A 21,434-nucleotide genomic window follows, 5' to 3' on the forward strand; every position below is an offset into this window, starting at 1 on the left:
TTTGCATAAACACCGGCAGGACACAGCCCCGCCCCCGCAGACACCCTCACGTCCCTTCCTGAGAGTCTGCCGTCTCCCCGGCCCAAGCCCCCGGCCCCACTGATGGGTTCTTTCTCCATCCCCAGTTTCGCCTTTGAGCATCTCCTGTCCGGGGCCCTACGATGCCTCTGAAACCCATCCAGCCTGTGCGTTTCAGCACTCCGCTGCTTTGTGATGCCAAGTGGTCTCCGCGACCTGCGCGCAGTCACCAGGTGGTGACACTTGGGAGTTGTCGCCTGTGGGGCTGCGGGGCTGCGGTGAGCACAGCTCCCTGCGGGCCAGGCCGTTAGCTCTCCCAGCAGCCCAGTGGCAGATCCAGGGGTCACGCCCTTGTCGGCACATGCCAGATGCTTCATTTCAGGCAGCAGGGCTTAGCACGGTCCTGATTTGCGTTTCTGGAGTGGCTGGTCATGTTGACCCAACTTCTCATGTGTTTATTAGCCACGCAGACATCCACTCTCGGAAGTGTTCAGGTTTTTTGCCTTTTTAAAAACTGGGTTTTTATGGTGTTATGACAGATTTTTATATAGTCTTGATATAAAGTCCTTTGTTGGGTTTGTGATTTGCAAATATTTTCTCCAAGTCTGTAGCTTGTCCTTCATTCCTTAACAGTGGTCTTCCTCATTTCTTTTCTGGATTGAGATTGTGATGTCACGTCTAAAATTTTTTTTTCTAATGTCATGTTACTAAGATACTAAGATTTTTCTCCTTTGTTTTTTTCTGAAAGTTTCATAGTTTTAGATTTTACATTTAGATCTCCTCCATTTTGAGGGTTTTTAAAAAATATTTTATTTCGAAATTATTGTTGATTCACAAGGAGTTCTAAAGAATTGTACAGGGAGGTCCCGTGTGCCCTTCACCCAGTCCCTCAAGAGTGACATTTTCCATAAACGTACAACAGTGCCGCACCAGGAGATTAACATCGATTCAGGCCACAGCGCTTGTCACACTTTGCCACTTTGACATGCGCACACACGAATGTAGTTCTGTGCAATTTTCAGTTTTATGACAGTGTGTTTAATTAATTTTAGCAAAATACACGTAACACAAAGTTACCATCGAAGCTATTTTTCATTACACAGTTCAGTATTAGGCTATTCACGCATGCTGCCGCTCATTATCGCCACCATCTTCAGAATCTTTGTTCTCCGAGTCCTCAAACCGGGACGCTTGTCTCTCATGAAACACTCCTCTCAGCCCCCAGCCTCGAACCACCCCCTACGTCCTGTTTCTGTGACTGACACTTCTAGGGACCCCAGGTAAGTGGGATCACACGGTGATTGTCCTGCGTGTGGCTCATTTCAGTCAGCACAGTGTCCTCACGGTGCATCTGTGCCGTAGCAGGTGTCAGGACGTCCCTCCTCTCCAACCCGGTTCCTCTCTTTTTCCTGTGCTGCCCCAGCTACAGTCTCAGGCGCCGTCCCCCAGACCGGCAGGCAGACAGCCTCGTCGTGTCCCTGATTTAGGGGAAGGGCTTCAGCGTGTCACCACGTAGCACGTCGTCGGCTGTGGGTTTTTCATAGGCCCCACGATTCCGTGGAAGATGGTCCCCTCTGCTCCTAATTTGTCTTTTTATTATGAAAGGGTGTTGGAGTTGGTCAGATGCTTTTTCTGCATCAAATGTGGTGATCATGTGGTTTTCCCTTTGTTAATATGGTGTGTTTCATCGATTCATTTTCTTATTTTCGACCAACTTGGTGTTACTGGTGTAACTCCCACTGGTCATGTGGATAACCCCATTTCTGTACAGCTGGGTGGAGTTTCCTAGCGTTTCACTGAGGACTTTGCGTCCCCGTTCATGAGAGACGTCATCTGTACTTTTGCTGCAATGTCCGGATTCTGCTGACATGGTCGGCTGACTCAGGAACGCAGCCCTCCTAACCCTCGGATCCTGTGGTCGCCACAGCACATGTGGGCAAATAGTTATGAATCATGTCATTGTCTGAGGGTCACTTCCAAAGACCCCAAGTCAGGGACAGGGGCCTCAGTCATGTGACAGGATGCAGGTCTGAGTGTCACCTGTCCATGCAGCTTGAGCATCCCCCCTTTGTTCCTTGGCTACTGCTCGGGGCAGGGGTGTGGGGATGGGGTCCTGATGCTGGGCACGTGGGGCCGCTCCCTGTGGACTGGTGGCCCAGCTTGTGGCCGGAGGGGGAGTGGGCCGCCTGCTGTGGGCCACCCTCCTCCGTCAGTGCCGTCTCGGGACCGTTTGGCTGATGCTGGTGTGTACGTGTCTGGGAAAGGCTGTCCTGGGGCCGCGCGAAGCGTGGGGGGGGGCAAAGAGAACCCCCCAGTGCTCGGGCCACCCCTGCCCCTCCCATGGGAGGCACACCTGTGACCCATGCAGCATGGTCCTGTGGGGTGCGAGCGTCACCTGGGACTTGGGACTGCCTGGGGGACGGCATGTGCCCGCACAGTCGGTGGAGGTGTTGTCTGTGCACCGCACGCCCCAGTCCGCCCGTGCAGCTGGAGCTGTCAGGGACGTGGCCGGTGCATGTGTGTGGCTACACTGACCTTGCAGACTGTCCAGGACGGCCGCCAGTTTCTGAAGTATGTTGACCCCAAGCTGGGGGTCCCGCTGCCAGAGAGGGACTACGGGGGGAACTGCCTCATCTACGACCCAGACAACGAGACCGACCCTTTCCACAATGTGTGGGTAAGGTCGGCCGAGAACCAGGCGTGGGGTGGGCCCAGGGCTGCCCCGCCGGGGGCTTCTCTGGAGCCCGAGTCACTCAGACCGCATGGGTGGGCGGGTGCCCACTGCAGGGCACCTTTCTCTCCTCGGGTCAAGGTGTGTCGTCCACCCACAGCATGTGTGCAAGCCCCTGGCCTCGTCCCTCAGAGGGCTGTGGGGTGCCCTGGGGCCCTGGACTTGGGTGGGAGCCAGCCAGGGTGTGCACAGGGGGCGAGGGGGCTGCCGGGGCCCCTGAGGGACGTCACACGACCTGGTGCTAGGCAGGGCTGCTGGGGACCACAGGGGGTCACGAGGATGGGGTACGGGGGCTGTGCGAGGCCTGCGTCCCATCCCCTGCAGGATAAGCTGGACGGCTTCGTGCCTGCACACTTCCTCGGCTGGTACTTGAAGGTACGGTGACCGCGCTGTTGGGCGGGATCCCCTGGTTTTCAGCCCCACCCTGGGCTCTGCGGCCGCTTCTCGTGGCGGGTGGACGTTCAGAGTGGTCGGGGTGTGGAGGGCACGGGCCCGGGGGCCACAGTGCAAGACGAGCCAGCTGTCCAGAGGCTTCGTAAAACCTCCTGGGAGCTCCGGGTATGACCCCAACCTGCGGCTTGTCCTTGGCATGGTGCGGCCTGTGAGAGCCGCGGGCAGAAACCCTGCGAGGCCTCTGCCACCATGCCCACGCCGCTCATGAGCGTGGGGCCCACCTGGCATGCCCTCGGGCCCTGGACGCGTGAGCGGACGCACCGCACCGAGAGGTCACCCGAAAGCCTTCCGTCGGGCTGCTGGGTGGGGGGCTGTGGCGGGAGGGCTGACCCGCAGCGTCCCCGTCGGCCCGACCTGCAGACGCTGATGATCCGCGACTGGTGGACGTGCACGGTCGTGAGTGTGATGTTCGAGTTCCTGGAGTACAGCCTGGAGCACCAGCTGCCCAACTTCAGCGAGTGCTGGTGGGACCACGTAGGTGCGGCGCTCCGGGGGGCGGGAGACACGACGGCCTCCAGCAGGCTCCCCGGGGCGCAGGGCCCCCCGGCCCAGGCGAGACAGAGCGGGGTCCGCAGGCGCCCTCCTCCCGCAGTGGATCATGGACGTGCTTGTCTGCAACGGGCTGGGCATCTACTGCGGCATGAAGACCCTCAAGTGGCTGTCCCTGAAGACGTACAAGTGGCAGGGCCTCTGGAACATTCCAACGTACAAGTACGTGTCTGCATGGGGGCCCGGGCATCTGTGGGGCCTGGGGGTGGCCCAGGGTCCAGGCCCTGCTCCATCCGGTGCCTCTTTCGGGAATGGGGGGGCGCAACAGACGAGGATTTTGCCTCTTGGAATCTCCACCTGGCACTTGACCCTGGGCTGCCGTGGGAACTGGGAACAGGCGGCCAGAACATCGCAGCCCCGCCCCCTGTGGCCTTCCTGGGAGGCTGCCGCCTGCTCCGAAGTGGCTGCAGGCGCCCTGGCAGTTTTACGTTGGTTTTAATAGAAAGGAACCGTCCAGGGAAAGAGTGGGATGGGCTGGGGTATGGGGCCTCCAGCCCCCCGCCACGGGGACCTCTGGGGATGGGGCGAGGGAGCAGCACGGGCGTGGCTGAGAGCCCTCCGGCCCCCAGGGGCAAGATGAAGAGGATCGCCTTCCAGTTCACGCCCTACAGCTGGGTCCGCTTCGAGTGGAAGCCGGCGTCCAGCCTGCGCCGCTGGCTGGCCGTGTGCGGCATCATCCTGGTGGTGAGCTGCCGACCTCAGGCGGGCCCGGCGGGTGGGGGCCGGGCACGTGGGGGCCCGGCGGGTGGGGGCTCGCTGCCCACGCCCTCTGCCGCAGTTCTTGTTGGCAGAGCTGAACACCTTCTACCTGAAGTTCGTGCTGTGGCTGCCCCCCGAGCACTACCTGGTCCTCCTGCGGCTGGTCTTCTTCGTGAACGTGGGCGGCGTGGCCATGCGGGAGATCTACGACTTCATGGACGACCCGTGAGGGCCGCAGGCCGGGGCGGGACAAGCCGGGGGCGGAGCTGGCACCACCGCGCCCGCCCCAACCTCGAGCCCTCCCTCTGCAGGAAGCCGCACAAGAAGCTGGGCCAGCAGGCCTGGCTGGTGGCCGCCATCACCGCCACGGAGCTGCTCATCGTGGTCAAGTACGACCCGCACACGCTCACGCTGTCCCTGCCCTTCTACATTGCGCAGTGCTGGACGCTCGGCTCCGTGCTGGTGCTCACCTGGACCGTCTGGCGCTTCTTCCTGCGGTGAGCGGCCCCCTGCGGCCCGCGCAGGCTGCCACCTGCTCCCAGCTGGGCTTTGACTGGGCGCGGTCCTGCGCGGTTCTGTGCTCCCCACTCCGGCCGAGCAGAGCAGTGTAGCGGGGCCTCTGCAGGCCGGCTGTCAGTGACACAGTCCCCACTGCCCCCAGGGACATCACCCTGCGGTATAAGGAGACCCGGCGGCAGAAGCAGCAGAGCGGCAGTGACCAGGGCGGTGCTGTTGGCCCCGTGGACGGGCACCCGCCTGGACCGGGCGACCCCCCGGAGCCAGCGCAGGCTGAGAGGGAGGGGGCGCCGGCTCTGAACTGACACTGCCCTTCGTGACCACCAGGACCCTGGCCTGCTTTCCCCGCACCCTGTGACTCCCGCCGGGAGCCTGACGGGCCTTGCCTCCTGGGTTTTCCCTCTTCTCCGTGCGTGTGCATGACGGGGCTCAGTGAGGAGGGCGTGCAGGCGGTCCAGCCCAGGCTGCGGTGTGCGTGCGGCATGTGTGCATGCGTGTGGCGTGTGCGGGGGACGCGTGTGGAGGGTGCGTGTGTTTAAGAGTTGTGCCTCTCGGGCTGGCAGGTGTGGCTGGGGTCTCTGCGTGGTCGGCCCACTGGCCTCTGGGCCCACACCAGGCCCTTGGGCCCCCTTTCTCCCTGCTGGTGCCCGTCGGCCCCCTGGCGGCCTGTGTCGGTGCCCAACCCACGGACATGCGAGGTGGCGGAGACAGGTGGACACATGCGGCCCGGAGCCGCTCCCTTGGAGGCTCCCTCCAGCTCCACCAACAGGCGTGTGCACGCGGCAGAGGGCGCTGTGGCGTCGCGTCCAAAGCTCCAAGGCCCAGGTGCCCAGGGTGGGCAGAGGGTCATGGGGTCTCTGGCCTGGACCCAATGGTCATCTCTGTGAGCAAACAGAACAAATAAAGCAGCAGTGGCCTGCGGCTCGTGTCCTTGGCACTCCCAGCCCCGCCGTGCGCCCACGCCTGCCTCCCTGCGACGTTTCCCAGAGGGGGAGCGAGCCCAGCGGGCAGGGCTGCTGGGCCCAGACAGACCTCCCACCCCAGCTGTACCCCCAGTGGAACCTGGGTGTGGGTGCAGCTGCTCTGAAAAGTAACCCGTAAGTGAAAAGAGCTCTGGGTCCCCAAGTCCCCACCCCGGCTGTGAGGACCCTCCCTGCCCTCTTGGGGTGGACCCAGTCTGCCCCCAGGAGGACTCTGGCCTCAGAGGGCTGGCTTTCCTTGGTTTAGGGGGAGTCAGAACTGCAGAGATGAGAACAGGCCTGGGGCCTGGGCCTGTGGGTATCGGGGCGGCCGTGGAAGGGCTGCGCGTGCACTTGTCCCGGCTGTGCCGTGGCGGCAGCTTACCTCACCAATTCACATGATCTTGAGGCTTCTCTGCCAGCTCCCCAGCCTTTGTCTCCTGTGGCCCTGGCGCTGTGGGAGCATGGGCCACAGTCCCGGGGCACTCACAGGGGGTGCTTGGGACCGCTGGGCACTGCTAGTGGTGACGGGGCCTGGCACGTCCTGAGGCGCGCCCTTGGCCGGCTTGGCTGTACTACGTGGAGGAGCTGCGTCGGCACCACAGACACGTAGTCCTGTGCCCCCAGCACCACTGGTGGGGGGGGTGGCGCCTCACGCACCATCACTGCTTTGGGCCTCAGCCTCCCTCTCTTCAGTGGGGGAAGTTTGGTGGCCTCTCGCTCCCCTTGTCCCAAGCCCGGCTCAGGCAGTCCGCGGGTCTTGGTACTTGTGGTCTCTGGCACGAGATGCCACAGGCTCACCTTGTGTGTGTCCTGCCTCGTTCCTGGCGGGGCAGGGGTCACAACTGGAAGCTGCACTTGGGGCTCTGAAGGGCTGCCATGGCGCTGGACACTGGAAGCTGCTGTGTCCAGTGGGTCCCTCCTGCCTGCCAGTCAGGGCAGGTCACCCGTGTTGGCAAGATGAGGCCAGCTAGACTTGAGGGTGGAACTTGGCCCCCTGTCCCAAGGCCGTAGGCTCTGCTTGCCCACCACACAGGGCTGTGCCAGCCGCCGACCAGTGCCAGACTGCTGGCTGCGGCAAGCCCGGCTCCCGAGGGCTGCGCTTCCCACCTGCCTCGGCGTGGCGGCCCTCACCGAACTTCCAGGACAGGCCCCGAGAAAGTGACGGAGGCAGCCGCCAGGACCCAGGACGTGAACTGTTCTGGCTGCTAAGTCTGTGGTCTGGGGCAGCAAGACTGTCCACAGGGGCACCCCACCCAACACGGGGTGTCTCGCGGGAACCGCACAAGAAAGGACAAGGATCCTCTTGCCTAAAAAGTGCTTTAATAGTTATAAAGTGTCCAAAATTTTCTTCCCTAAGTTGACTTGATTTTCTCTTCAGTCAGAGCTGACACTAGAGTCCCTAGGGCTGACCAGGCGCCCATGGGGGACAATGGCGGGCGGAACAGGTTTCCAGAGCTGGGGCCGGGGGCCTCAGGAGATGATCTTCAGGCTCGGCTTGCTCTCCTCCAGGGCCCGCAGGCGGTTGTCTGTGTCCTCCATCCAGTAGGTGTCGAATAGGCTGCACAGAGGTCAGGGAGTGGGCTGGGACCATGGCCTGCGTCACCCTGTCCCCCCGCTCCCGGCCACACCGCCCACCACACAACTTTGTCACTTACACCAGCTTCTCCAGCATACAGCCGGGCTGCTGGAGGCTCTCCGCCAGCTGCAGGACGCCCATGTCGCTCATACAGTTGTTGCTGAGGTCCAGCTCACACAGACTGTGGTTGGCCAGCAGGAGCGAGGCCAGGCTGCTGCAGCCGTTGTTGGTCACCTCGCAGTCCCCCAGGCTGGGCAGAGAGCAGGGCAGAAGTCAGAACAAAGGGCACACCCCCAGACTGCCACTAACGGGCCAAGTGACCTGGGCCTGCACCAGCACCTGAACATGGAGGGCGAGGGGACTCACACGCCACCATGCCCACGGACCCTGAAACACGTGCACGTGGCACGTCAAGACCCCGGATCAGAGCTGTCCCCCAGACCTCAGCCTTGAGCATGTGGCTTTCTCGGTGGCCTTGAACGAACCGCAAAGGTGGGAAGGGCACTCAGAGCTCCGCACAGTGACAGCGGCAGTCACGGACTGACCTGAGGCCGCAGGCACGTCCCGGACTTAGGCCCCCAGCCTCCGCTGGCAGAGTTGGGCACCCAGGGGCCTCTGGGAGGGGACACGCTGCATGACGAGGGAGGACAGCAGAAAGGCAGTTTGGAGGCGGCTGTCTCCCCCAGAGGGCCTCACCTGTACCCCTCACTTCCTCACTACCTGAGAGCCAGGGGCCGGCGTGGGCAAGCCGGCGAAGGTGGCAGCCACAGAGGCCGAGGGGAGGGGCAGGTGGTGGTGACAGGAGATGCCCAGCGCACCAAGGCCTCCAGAATCCAGGGAAAGGCTGTGGGGACCAGCCACAGAGCTGGACGGGCTCAGCCTTCAGGGCTAGGGCTTCCCACACCCAGCTTCAACATGTGCTCCACCCAGGACGACCAGGTGTCCTCGAAAGCCACCAGTGAGAGGCACAGACCAGGACACAGAACACACGAAGGGTGACAGGCAGCAGGAATGGGCGACGTGGGCCCGACCCTGACCCCTAACGGGGGGCTCCTGAGCGCTGCAGGCAGGCAGGCCATCAGAGGCCTGGCCACGAGTCCGGCACAAAACGAACCGGGCCCACGTCGGACAAGGAGCTCTGAACCCCAGAACACGACAGATGACCCCACAGGAAGCAGACGGGACTCAGCCCGGGGGCCTCGTCCTCCTGGGGGCAGAAGCCAGGCCCCGGGACTGCCCCTCGGAGTCCGCTCCGGAAGCGCTAAGAGGTGGCAGTTAGCAAAAGCAGACGGGATCCCGAGGGACGTGCAGAACTGGGCTCCTGCACGGGAGGGAGGGCCGGTGACGAAGGGAACCGCACCAGCATGCCACAGCATGCGCACACGCTCGGTCACGCACGCTCACCAGAGCACCCGCAGCACCGTGCCGGGCTGGCCCAGGCCCTGGCAGAGCTGCTGCACGCCGGCGTCCCCCAGACTGTTGCCACTCAGCTGCAGCTCCAGGAGCCGCGTGTTCCGGGCCAGCATGGCGCTGAAGTGCTGGCAGCAGGCGGCCGTGAAGCCGCAGGACTTCGCCCTGTGGGAGACGGACAGGACTGGGCCACGCCTCCGGGTCTCTGGGGAGTCACCTACACCCCCGCCCCGAGGGCCGCTGGCACCTTCCCACCTCACAGGGGCACCTGCAGCTCGATGACCGCTCCTGCTCCTGCGTCGCCCTCAGGAGCAGCAGTGCACCTGGGTCCTCAGCCCCGGCACTGTCCCCACCAGGCCCCATCTCCCTGCTCACAGGGCCCCTCCCCTTGGGGGTCTTCATCCCGCGCTCACCACAGGGACTCCAGGTGGCAGCTGGGCGCCAGCAGGCTCTCGCACAGCAGCTGGGCGCCCTCATCCCCGACTGCATTGCCGGCCACACTGAGCTCCTTCAGGCTCCCCTTGGCCTTAAGGACACGGCAGAGATCTCTGCAGCCACTGGCCGTGATGTCACACTCCCAGAGCCTGCAGGAGGAGGCCTGGTCACTGCACAGCCACCAAGGGCCACACCGGCCCAGTGCAACATTCTTGGGCACTCCCCGTGCCACCTGCCACAGCCCTGGGAGAGAACTGGCGGTGCTCAGAAAATAGCGTGTCAGGGCTACTCCAGACCCTCCGGCCAGCTGTCCAGAGACCAACTCACCACAGGGTCCGGAGCTGGGAGCTGGGGCTCAGCAGCCCGGGGCACAGCTTCGCGATGCCTGCGTCACCCAGCTTGTTGTCGCCCAGCTCCAGCGTGCACAGGGAGGCCTTGGAGGCCACGATGCTGCCCAGGTCCTGGCAGCTGGCCAGTGTGAGGTTGCAGCCCTCCAGCCTGAGGGCACAGGAGGCGCTGTGGCAGCTGCCCCATCCCCCACCCCCGAACCACCCCCCAGACCCGGCCTCACCTGAGCGACTCCAGAGGGGAGGCAGAGTCCGCCAGGCCGCGGCACAGGGCCCGCACGCCGGCGTCGCCCAGGTCATTGTTGCTCACCATGAGCTCCTTGAACTCCCGCTTGGCCCTGAGCACCGCGGCCAGGGGCTCGCAGCTGGCGGCCGTCAGGTTGCAGTACTCCACCCTGGGGGCCGGCGGGCAGTCATCCCAGCGCCCGGGGCGGTGTGGTCCAGGCGCGTCCCTCAGTCTCCCCCCTGCCCCCGCAGACACCCAGGCCCTCCCAGACACCACCCACTGACCAGCAGCGCCGCCCCAAGCTCCGCGTCCAGGGGCCTCCACGTGGGCCTTCCCAGCTCAGCCTCCTGCCTCTGTGGAGCCCGCCTGCCTGCTCACTGTGCCAGGCTGCCCCAAACTCAAGTGAAGGGCACAGGCCAGCTGCCAGCTCCTTCCAGAGGAAATGTCACCAAGGAGGAACATCTGCAGGCCCCCGAGAGCCCCCTCCTTCAACATTCCCTACAGCCACTGTGCCAGCAGGGTACCTGCCCAAGGGACAGGCGGGTGCAGGGCTGGGGGAGGGCAAGGAGAACTCACTGCAGCCTCTCGATGTGGCACTGGGGGTCCAGGAGGCCGTCGCACAGGAGCTGCAGGCCTGCGTCCCCCAACGGGTTGTTGCTGAGGTACAGCTCACGCAGGGTGGGCACGGAGCGCAGCGCGCCGGGCAGGACCCCACAGCCAGCCTCTGTCAGGCCGCAGTTCTGGACGCTGTGGGAGCAGCATGCGGCCGTCACAGGGGCACCACGCAGCCCGGCCCTGCGGACGGGCTCTCGGGGCCACCCGCAGCGGGCAGGGGGGCCTCAGATGCGCCTCAGGCACAAGGAAGCTGGGTCTCCGCACCTCGACCCTCACTGGGTAGCAGGGCTGGAGCTCACCTGAGCTTCTGGATCTTGCAGGTGGGGCTGTGCAGGCCCTGGAGGAGCAGCCGCATGCCGGCGTCGCCCAGCTCATTGTTGCAAAGGTTGAGCTCCGTCAGGGTGGGGTTGTCCCCGAGGGCAGAGCTGATGTCCTTGCAGCGCCCTTCCGTGATGCCACAGTCGATCAGCCTGCGGACAAGACACTCAGATGGCCAGATCACGTGGCAGATCGTGACCCAGAAGTGAGCCGAGAACAGGGTGGGTCACAACCACAATGTTGTAAGTGAAACAGAGTGACCGGACCAGACGGCCAGCCAGGGCCCGAGCACGGGACTGGAGCAACAACGAACTGCGTGGGACACTGAATGCGAGGGGGTGGGGGGGACGCCAGCTTTTGCTCACAGAAGGTGACAACTGACAAATAGAAGGAATGACGCCATTAAAAGCCCCAGTGAGGCAAAGGCCCAGCCACAACCATGGTGGCAAGCTCTGCCGAGGGAAGCTAAAGTCACAAGGCAACACTGGGCAGACACAGGACACGCACGGAGTACAGGGTGTCTCACCCCAGCTACGTGTTAGAGGGAAAAACAGCAGAGAACTGGTATGCACCCCCTTAACAGGTGGTCACGTGATGGGGCGACCACGTGGTGTCACTGGGACCATACACTCCACAATATGATGTGCCTGGCAGAGCGAATATCTCTGTATTCTTGCCCAAAATGTGTGGCTCAGCCAAGGGAAGACATCAGAGGGACTTTCTCCAGACCTGAGCCGACCCAAGAGGCAGATAGCCAAGGACAAGGAAGGACAGAGGGGCCGTCCCAGATGGTGGGGCCAAGGAGACGTGATAACGAATGCCACGGAGGACCCTGAACGAGGACAGGAAAAGATACTGGGAAAGCCGGTGACACTGGTGTCAGGGCGGCTGTGTGGGGCTCCTCGTTCTGACCAGGGCCCCAGGGGATGGGGTGCTGACTTCAGGGGAAGCGGGACACAGGGCGCCCCAACTGTCTTGAGAACTCTTCTGAGAACCTAGACTGATTTCAGACCCGTTAAAGAGACAACAAGCAGGCAGCTTCTCTCTCGGTGAGAAGCCCGAGGACTACTGGGTCTGAGGACAAGCAGGGATGGACACAGCGGACTGAGCCCTGCCCACCAGGCCTGAGCCGGGAACGGGCGTCCGTTTTCAGATGGCTGGGAAAGAAGACAGCATTTCACGCCCTGTGAAAGCCACAGTGTACCTCCTACCTCCAGAAGCGGAGGGGCCTTCGCAGCATGCCCACGTGTGGGCCCCGGCCTGCCGGCCACCCTCAGGAACCGGGCGAGAGTGTCCCTACCTGACCACCTGGTGCTGCTGGATCAGCGGCAGGAGTTCTGTCCACCGGGCGTCACTCAGCTGCTCAAAGTGGATGTCGAGGCTCATGGTGAGGGATGGGGAGTTTTCTGGGCGGAAGGCAGAGGGAGGAGGAGACGATTTTAGCCCAAGCGTCACGGTTTGAGGGGCCGGACATCCTGCAGGTGGGCTGACGTCGCGGGAGACGCCTCGGCCTCCCCCGGGCGCGCACTTTCTTTCCTTCCCTCAGTCCCTCGGAGCGGGAACGGGGGAGGGCAAGGGGCTGTGCCCACTGGCGAAGGCCACCGCGGGCCACAGTTCTGGAGACGTGGCTGTGGGAGCAGAGGCTGCACTCACCCTCCGGCCTCCCGCACCCCTCTTTTTGGCACCCCCTGCCCCAGAGCGGGCCGGGACCTGCACCTGCCACCTGAAGCCCCTGCCTCTCATTTGCCTGGACAAGGATGGGGTGGGAGACGTGGCCTGTGAGCCTGGACACAAGTGTGGCCCCCAGCCAGGTGCACAGGACTGGCAATCTGGCGATGCCAGGGAAACTGACAACAAGAGGGGTGCACTGGCTAGGCCGTCCACGGAGCCAGAGGCCCCCCAAGACACGAGCACCCTAGGCCTCATCACCCTGAAGCAGGTTGGTGTGAGGGACAGGTTCCCGTGGTCAGGTAACAGTTCCCCAAGAGGCACCAGCCACAGGAGCCTAGAACAGAACACAGCAGGTGGAGAGGGTACCGAGGCCCAGTGGCCTGCACACCCTGGGTGGCCAGCTTCTGCTACCCCTTTCCAGGGGCTTGGGACTCTGCACTGGCCAGGGAACATCCTCTGCCCCACCCTGGGTCCGCCCACAGAGAAGCCTGGCTGTGAGGCAGGCTGGGCAAGGAGTGAGGCCTGTGGCCAGCGGTAGATGGGAGCAGGTCACAGGCCCTCCAACCTCACTGGGGACTGGTCGGAACCTGAATAAACGAGAAGCCTGTGGCCTTGAAGGCGGGACCAGCAGAAGGGCCTGGCAGCAAGCCGGGGGCTGTTTCCTTCAAGAGCCACAGAAAGCCCTGGAAATGATCTGGGCCGCCTGGGGGAATGGCCCTGCCCCACAGGGTGACTCAGCCTGTGCGAGGTCCTGGTTCCCTAAAACCCCTGGCTTCCTGAGAACACTGTGTCAGGCATCTGTGTCCCAGCCTGGCACTGCCTGGCCTCACTGCAGGCTCCCTCCTCCCCCGCCTCCAACCCAGGGCGGCTGGTCCAGGGCCGGCTGGTCCAGGGCCCACAGTGGGGAGGGCTGGCTCAGCAAGGTTCCAGTTCCCTTCCTGCCGAGTGCCAACCAGCAGGCAAAACTCATGTTTGCAGGTCCCAGCAGATGGCCCTACTGAAACTGGGGAGGGTGTCTGACTGGTCATGGTCACCCAACTGTCACTCGGAGGACCCAGATTCCACCCAGCCCACTGCCCAGAGCATGTGAGCAACACTGAACCCGCCCTGATGGGAGACCAGGGTGCGGTCACCCCAACCCTGACTCAGAATCCTCAGTCAAGGTGGAGGAGAGAGGCCAGGGGAGCGGGGAGATGAGGGCTGCTGGACCCTCCCCTGCAGAGGGACCATCTGAGCTTCCGGGCCCACACTGCTCCCCAAGCTGTGCCCTCCCCCGAAATCCAGTCTGAGGTTAACAACCAGGACAGAAAAAGGGCACCCATGAGCTGAGGCATCCCCTCGGGGCTTCACTAGACATTGGGGTGTCCCCTTGGTTGAGCCTTTGGACCAGGAGGATGTTTCTTAATCTCTGGGGATCAACGATCCTTTTGAAAATCCTCTAAAAGATGCCCCCAGTTAAGGTCCCTGAGGTAGAACGGGACAGGCACATCTCAGGCCCACGGGCTCACGTGGAGTCGGACCCCCGCCCCCAGCTGGGCTGCTCCCTATAGTCCCAAGTCTGGGGTCCAGGCGCTGAACAGCGCCCTAATCAATGCTTTGAAGTGCGACAGCAGGCGGCTCCGCAGGAGCTGGCCTTAGGCCTTCACTGGGGCGGCGCCCGCCGCCTGCGACCGCCGGGGCCAAGCGTGTCCCGGGCGCACTGAGCCCCGAGCCGGGCCGCCCAGGGCCGCCGCCACCCTCCGCGCCAGCCCGAGGCTCCGCGTGTCTCTGGGCGGCCTCGGGCCCGGGGCCGGCGCGGTCACTCTAGGAAGAAACAGGCCGCGCTCAGACCCGAGAGCCCGGCCGCGCCCTTTTCGGGTCCCGGAAAACTCCCGCGGCCGTCGCCCGAGTTCTACCGCCCCGGGGCGCCGCCGCGGAAGGTCCTCCCAACCCAGCCCGCTCGGACTCCGGGACCCTCGAATCCCAGGACCTCCAGACTCCGGACCTCACCTCGCACCGCCGCTGCCGCTGCCGCTGCCGATGCTGCTGCCGCCGCCGCCCCCGCCCCGGCAGACCCCACCTGCCGCTTCCGCAGGGACAGGGGGCGGGGCCTCGGGCGGGATCCGGGGGGCGGCCCGCCCCAGCGCGCCCCAGCCGCGGGGCCAACCCCACCGGTCCGGCCGCACCCGCTCTTCCCTAGACGCGCGCCCAGCCTTCGCCCCGATTAAGCGTCGCTGTTTTCCGCGGGGCCCAGCGTCAAACTCCACGGCCCTATCTGACTTTCCACTTGCTGGCCCCGACTGCCTCTCGGCTTTTTCTGCCAGAACACGGACGAGCCGGCTCGCGCGAGCGGCGCTAGCCCGAGGTGGGGGCGCAGGCGCGGGGAGGCCCAGAACCCCCACAGAGACCGCCGCGCGTCTCCCTTTCTGCGCCTGCTCCCAGCAGCAGACGCAGCGCCGACGCAGAAACAAAACACCGGACACTTCTTTGCCGCCAGACTGGGAAGGGTGGGATTGACTGACCAATATTCGTAGTGGGTGAGCTGAAATGGGTGAGGCTGTCATTAGCCAGGTGTCAAGGGTGGAAAATTTTCAAGTGAGCCAACTAGCTAAGTCAGCTACAGGGAAGAAATATCTTTAGATACCAGAAGTTGTCCTACTTGCTTGGATGTGGTTTAGCAGGTGTATTGTATAAGATGTGAGGAAGGCCAACGTCTGCTTCTGTAATCCATTTACTTGTTAATTAAGGGTGTTGTTCCAGGCAAAGATATGCTAACAGCCAACTTGCGCTTCTGTAATCTGCTGGCTTGTTCCGGAGACCACCAGGATATGGCCTTAAGCTTTAGCAGCTGCCTCCTCTGAAAGCTCGAGGCTGATCTCATCTAGCCCTGCGTGGTAGAGAGTCAGTCACCGGCGGCTAATAAAGGTTCATAATTAATCTCAATTGGCTCCATGAGCCTCAGAATCGTTCGCGCCATAACACAGGCTTTTTGGAGAGCAATTTGGCTTACGTAAAACACATACAGACGCATTTCTACGTATCCATGGAGAGAAATACTGATTTCACGTATGAGCTTGGAGGACACGTTCAAAACTTCTTTTTGCAGCCTTTCGTAACTTGGAAACAGCCTAAATATCTATTAGCAGGAAAATGGTTAAATAATTTATAACACGCCCATAATCTGCCAGTTAAGACTATACTGACAGGGAGCAACCTTCCAGGTTGCTCTTGCATTTTTCAAACAATCATCACAAGACGTATAGCACTATGTATGAAAAAAATCCCGAAGCGGACGCTGCCTGAGCAGGTCACCGCCATGGGCGCCCACAACTGCAGCGTCAACAGGCTGCAGTTCCTTACTCAAGGGCGTCCCCTCCTGCTCTGCGCACTTGATACAACAGGGATGCTCCGTGTGTTCTCATCGCTTGGGCAGTCATCAAGTCAGCCAACAGTTATTGAGCACCTACTGTGTGCCAGCACTGTTCTTCCGCTACGTCGGCGAGCTAAGCAGGGCAAAGGTCTCAGCCAGCCCTCACAGAGCACAACGTCCAGAGCGCATAATGAAAGGAAGTAAACAGTATTTGAAATGTGGGAAGTGCAAAGGAGGGAAATAATGCACAATAAAAGGGAATCGGGAGTGCCGGGTGGCGGGCCGGGGTCGGGTAAGCCCCTCCCAGGAGGGCAGCGGGTGGCAGCCGGTGGGGAGCGGACTGCAATGCGGGTCACCGACGTCGGAGAGCGCTCGCGGCAGACCCGGCTTAATCCTCCTGGCCGCCAGGGGGCAGCACGGAGGGACGGGGGAGGGCCTGGCCGGTTCCCGGCGGGGTGAAAGTGAAGTGTCACTCAGTTTGGGACACTACTTGGCTGGGCCAGTCCTTGCTTGTGTAGCTTGCTGGGCGCCAGCGAACAAGGACCGACGGTAAGAGAAGACCCGCGACCGGGCTCGGAGAGTCCCGCCAAGACGCGGACCACGCAGGCGCAGCGCCGCCGCGCCGGGGCTCCCAGCGTGCCCCGGGCGGAGGGCCGGCGGCGAGCGCGCACGCGCGGCGCGCACGCGGGCGCGCTGACGTCCTCCCGGTGCGCTGACGTCCTCCCGGTGCCCCGGCGCCCGCTGGGCGGCGCTGCGGCCCCGCCTCGCGGCCCCGCCCCCGGCCGGCCCGGGTCCCCGCGCGGCCCCCAGCCCCGCTTGACGAGCGCGCGTCTCGCCCGGGCAGTGTGGCCGCAGTGGCGTCCCCCGCGCGCGCGCGCGTACACAGGCGGCCGAATCAAGGCCGGCGCCGGGAAGGGCTGACTCCAGGCCGGCCGGCCGTCTGACGGGCCCGCGGGCTTTCGGGCTGCGGGGGTGACTGACCTCGAGACGACGACGCACTGCCCCGGCCTGTCACTGGGAGGGAGACAGGTCACTTCCGACGGGGCGAGGTCTCGCGGCCCAGTCGGGACCAGCGGCGGGGCGGGGCCTCGCGTGGGGCCGGCGCTCCCACGTGGCGGCGGGCGGGGCCGTGGGCCGCCGCGCGCGCGTGCGTGGAAGGGCCTCGGACGTGGACAGAAGCTCGAGCTCCTCCTCGGTGCCGGGATGTGACGTTAACGTGGATGGCAGAGGCCTGGGTTCGGTGACTTGGAGCAAAGTCTAAGTCTCGGTCTCAAGATTCTGCACAACAGCCCTCAGTCGAGCACCGGCTGCGTCGTAGAACGAAAGAGAAACATACCGTGATAGGCAGGGGCACAAGGCACGGTGTGGCAGGAGTCAACGTCATTATGGCAGCGTTTGTAACCTGCGGGTAATGTTTCATTCACCTAACGTCAATGACTGTTGACAGTTGTCACACGTAAGTGCACTCGTTCAATAAATATCGAGTGGCTCCTTTGCACCCGACGTGTTGTAGGTGCAGAGGATACAACATCAAGCACGACGGACAGACCCTGGAGGACACCTTCTAGTATTGCATTTGCTGTAAGTTTACCGCTAATGGATTCTGCTAGTTCGTTTCTCGGAAAATTTCTTTGCGTGTCCCCTGATTTGGAAGGACGTTTTCACTGGGTATAGAAGTACAGGTTTGTAGTTATTTCTGCCAGCACTCTGAGGATGTTCTTCCATTATCTTCTGGCTTCTGTACTTTCTGCAGCCTGGTTGCTTCTTTGAAAATGACATGTGCTCCTGGGTGCTGTCAAGGTTGCCCCTTCGCTTTCAGTCAGTTTTACCGCACAGCGGTTCTGCCTTCACGGTTGCACTTTCCGTCCTTTCCGTCATCTGCAGCCCACCATTGTCCAAAAATATTAAATGGAAAACTCCAGAAATAAACAAGTCATGTTTTAAATTGCACGCTGTTCTAAGTAGTATGATGAAACCTTGTGCCATCTCACTGTCCCTCCCAGAATGTGAATCGTCCCTTTGTCCACTGTCTCCATGTTGTAAACACTCTCTGTATATTAGCCACTTAGTAGCCATCTGGGTTATCAGATTGACTGTCACAGTATCTTAGTGCTTGTATTTAAGTCACCTTTATTCTACTTAATAATGGTCCAAAGCGGAAGATTAGTAAAGACGATTTGCCAAAGGGAAGCTGTAAAGTGCTTCCTTTAAGTGAAAAGGTGAGTATAGTGCAGTAAGATACGTTGAGGGAGAGACCTCATCCATGTAACTTCTTACAGTACATCATTACAATTCTATTTTTTATTAGTTATCATTGGTAACTTTTTGCTGTGTCTAATTTATAAGTTAAACTTCATCATAGGTATGTGTATGTAGGGTTTGGTATTACCTGTGACTTCAGGCATCCACTGGGGGTCTTGGGATGTATGCCCCGTGCATACAAGGAGACTGCCGTACGGGACCTACTTGTGTTTTTCCTTGTATTTATCCTTCTTGAGGCTCATAGTGGTTCTAGAACCTATAGCTTGATATCTCTTATCAGTTTGGGGAAATTCTCAGCTCTCTTTTCTTCAGATATTTTGGATGCCCATTCTGCTCTTCATCTAGAACTCCAATTAAAAATGAGCTGAACCTTTTCACTGTATCCCACATACCTCTGATGCTCTAGCTTTTATATCTTGTTGATTCTGTTTCATTCCAGATTATTTATTTTGATCTGTCTTCTAGTTCATTAATTCTCTCTTTATCTAATCTGCTGTCAAAACCATCCATTGAGTCCTTAAATTTAGTTATTCTATTTTTCTGTTTTAGAATTTTCATTTACTCGTTTGTTTTTGTTTCCAGGTCTCCCCCTCCATAAATTTGTTAATCATGTCTTTTGGCTCTTTGAGTGTATTGAGTATAGTTATTTTAAAGTGCTCGTCTGATAGCTCTGCTATTTACATCTCTGCTGGCTCTATTTCTATTGCTTGTTCTTTTCATCACGTCTTATCTCCTGGCACGCCTGGTTAGTTCTGATCGAGTGTTGCACATTTTATGTTTAAGAAATCAGAGGGAGTTTGGCGACTGGATGACGCGCTGGATGACATCATCTTCTTCCACAGCAGACCGCTGGTCCGGCCCACCAGCAATCGTCAGGTCACCTCAGTCCTGACAGGGGCTGAGATCGCTTGAAGTCCAGCTTCAGTTCTTAACAGAACTGGTCTCTTTTTTGCTCACTCTTGCTCTGGGGTATAGTCCTTCCAGGATCCCACCCAAAGCCTGGAGAATTTATAGGGCCCCATCCCCCTCACACAGGCCCTGAAATCCAGTCTTTTCTTGCAGCCCTGGGATTCTATAGAGAGTTTTGATCGGCTTCTCAGCCTCGCAGCTGCTGTCTTCTGAATCAGCAGATGCTCGAGTGATTCGCCTCAGGCTGAGCCTTCTTCTGGGCGTTAGTCTCACAATTCCTCACTGCCTTGGTAGCAATTCAAATAGGTTTGTAGGTTTTTCTGTTAATACCATGCCCGGCTCCTTAGTCCTCAGCAGAGCAGTAATCTGAACCTCGTCTTCCACCATCTCAGGAAATGAGACCATCTCCCATCTTTCGAGAGTACGAAGTGCAGCCTGTACTTGGGTTTACACTCCACGCCCTTGGGAAGCTCAGCAGTAGCTATTTCTAAGAAATAGATCAGACTCACAGCGTCTTTGCATATGAGAGTTATTGGCATGGGGTTAGCACCTCAGACTAGACCAGGTCCCAGGCTACAGTCTGCCCGTGCCCCACCTCTTAGGGAGGAGACCAGAAAGGGGAATTAATTTTCTCTTCAGGACACAGGACTTACTGGGGCTGTTCGTGACACCACCGTGTGAAAAACATTCCACTGATTTCCTTTTCTAACTAAAACCAAACCTGCTCTGAGCCGCTGCTTGCCTGGGTGTTGAGCGCCCAGCCAGACCACTCTGGTTGCGGGGTGCTGTGTGGTTACAAGGAAGGTCACTTAAGGGACCTCATGAGACCCCACCCATCTTCTTGGAGCCCCCAAGAGTCCAGCGAGGGTGGAGGTGGGGCAGGCTGGCCTGTGAGTGGTGAGCGGGAGATTCGAGTGAGCCGTGGTGGTGTGAAGCAGGGTGTCCAGCAGGGAGAGGCAGACAGAAGTCAGGTGTTCTGACAGCACAGCTGCCTGAAGGTGGTGATGGTTAGCCGTCAGGTTGAGGCGAAGGGACACTCTGGAGTGTCAGCTTCAGTAGCTATGGACATAATAGAGCTGTTTACAGAGGGCAGGATGAGGGGACTGCGTCAGGCTGGGCCAGAGCCGTTTTAGGTGTGTTAATTTCGGGATGCCTGTGCTTTCCAGCTGGGCTTCAGTGACTGAGTGGAGGCCGGTCGCAACCTGGTGGGTACTTAATGCCGTGAGAGATGGCCCAGAGCTGACCCCCGGACAGATCCTGGCATTCAATGCCAACCAGGGGGTCAGGGCCAGCTGCTGGTGGCTCAGGGAGGCCGGGGGGAGGGTGCTGATTCAGCATGAGGCCCGTGGGGCTTGGCACAGGCCCCCAGGGCACTGGGAGGGATTCTAGCAATGGGTTCCGTCACCGTGTTATGACATCTGTCAGGTTAAAGCGTTCCATCCCAGTCGGCCTCTTCCCCCTCCAGCGTCTCCTCCACTGTGCTCCGTCTCTGGCCAGGAGCCCAGGGGATGGCAGGCATCTCCTGGCTCCCAGGCGCGAGAGCCCGCGTTAGGAAGGTGCATTTGGACAGGTGTTCTGCAGTATCTCCGTGTAAAGAAATTATGCCGTCCTGCTTTAGACACGTGCGAAGGATACTGTCTTTTGCCACCCTCAAATTTATTTCTGAAAGAACTGAGGGAAATTTTAATTGATGAACTATGAAACAAAAATACTAGAGGTGAACTCTTAAGTCAGTAGAAGTTATTGAGACATCAAGGCACGAAACCTAATAGAAAATGTTTCAGATCACACCTTTCACTGAGAGGAAGAGGAAGACGTCGAACAGATGCGCTGAACAGGCTCTTGGATTGTCATACGATCCAGTTAATGGGGATAGGAGCAGGAGGTGAGCATGTTGGGAAGAGGTGTGTCCTCCCAGATTTGGCACTTTATACCGATGACAAGGATGGGTGAGCGCATCACACACCACGAGGGCATACCTGGCTCAGCGTGCGTTAGTTCAGAGATCCCCGAAAGACTTTGAAGATTTTTGACACTTCACAGGAAAGTGGGAGCTTGGACATGGAAGAAACTCGATAGAGCCTTTTCCAGGTTCACAGTGATTTTACGACGTGCAGCAGGACGACCCACGAGAACGTGTGTGTGCCGTCTCTGCCACGCGGCGCGTGTGGCTGACTCCTGCTCACCCTGTCTTCTCGTAGACTTTCTGGAGCAGGCAGTTAGTTCCGCGCCAAGAAACAAAAGCAGAACCGGCCCATTCCCCAGTGGATTCAGACAAAAACTGGTGACAAAACCAGACACAACTCCAAGGGGAGACACTGGAGAAGAACCCAGCTGGGTCTGTAAGGGATCCGCGAGGTGGCACACGTGCTCATGCTGTGTCTGGCT

At 60.4% G+C, this 21,434-nt stretch overlaps 2 protein-coding genes across 10 annotated transcripts in view; one reads left to right on the top strand and one right to left on the bottom strand.

The window, feature by feature from the left end:
• Positions 1-5,887, top strand: part of PTDSS2 (phosphatidylserine synthase 2) — a 30,718-nt gene extending 24,831 nt beyond the window's left edge. For 2 of the 8 annotated variants that reach the window (XM_039840422.1, XM_039840417.1), the window contains exons 5-12: positions 2,561-2,695; positions 3,074-3,124; positions 3,563-3,676; positions 3,795-3,913; positions 4,321-4,435; positions 4,530-4,675; positions 4,762-4,947; positions 5,112-5,887. In XM_039840422.1, the coding sequence (XP_039696356.1) occupies positions 2,561-2,695; positions 3,074-3,124; positions 3,563-3,676; positions 3,795-3,913; positions 4,321-4,435; positions 4,530-4,675; positions 4,762-4,947; positions 5,112-5,271 (1,026 nt within the window). In that variant the 3' untranslated portion in view covers positions 5,272-5,887. Of the gene's footprint in view, positions 1-2,560; positions 2,696-3,073; positions 3,125-3,562; positions 3,681-3,777; positions 3,914-4,320; positions 4,436-4,529; positions 4,676-4,761 lie in introns of all 8 variants that reach the window. The other 6 variants (XM_039840416.1, XM_039840419.1, XM_039840423.1 and 3 more) reach the window with 5 other exon arrangements.
• A 1,339-nt stretch (positions 5,888-7,226) lies between these two features.
• Positions 7,227-16,994, bottom strand: RNH1 (ribonuclease/angiogenin inhibitor 1). 2 transcript variants are annotated; one of them, XM_039840424.1, is made up of 10 exons: positions 16,857-16,994; positions 12,156-12,261; positions 10,837-11,007; positions 10,499-10,669; positions 9,921-10,091; positions 9,677-9,847; positions 9,328-9,498; positions 8,909-9,079; positions 7,584-7,754; positions 7,227-7,486 (listed from the first exon to the last, which is right to left on the bottom strand). In XM_039840424.1, the coding sequence occupies exons 2-10, from the start codon at positions 12,239-12,241 to the stop codon at positions 7,399-7,401; spliced, it is 1,371 nt and encodes a 456-aa protein (XP_039696358.1). In that variant the 5' UTR covers positions 12,242-12,261; positions 16,857-16,994; the 3' UTR covers positions 7,227-7,398. The 2 variants fall into 2 exon arrangements, with proteins under 2 accessions (XP_039696358.1, XP_039696359.1); XM_039840425.1 differs by lacking the exon at positions 16,857-16,994 and adding an exon at positions 14,516-14,582.
• Positions 16,995-21,434: the final 4,440 nt, after the last annotated feature.

Source organism: Pteropus medius, unplaced genomic scaffold (assembly GCF_902729225.1).
Source record: "Pteropus medius unplaced genomic scaffold, Ma_sr-lr_union100, whole genome shotgun sequence".
NCBI lineage: Eukaryota > Metazoa > Chordata > Mammalia > Chiroptera > Pteropodidae > Pteropus > Pteropus medius.

Bases quoted from the DNA above. Each gene is read 5' to 3' on its own strand.
- RNH1 (XM_039840424.1), bottom strand. From the start codon at position 12,241: ATGAGCCTCGACATCCACTTTGAGCAGCTGAGTGACGCCCGGTGGACA. The intron at 9,848-9,920 runs GTGAGGCCGGGT...CTGTGCCCTCAG, and splicing joins TCCCCTCTGGAGTCGCTCAG to GCTGGAGGGCTGCAACCTCA. The intron at 9,080-9,327 runs GTGAGCGCGGGA...CGTCTCCCACAG, and splicing joins TGCCACCTGGAGTCCCTGTG to GGCGAAGTCCTGCGGCTTCA.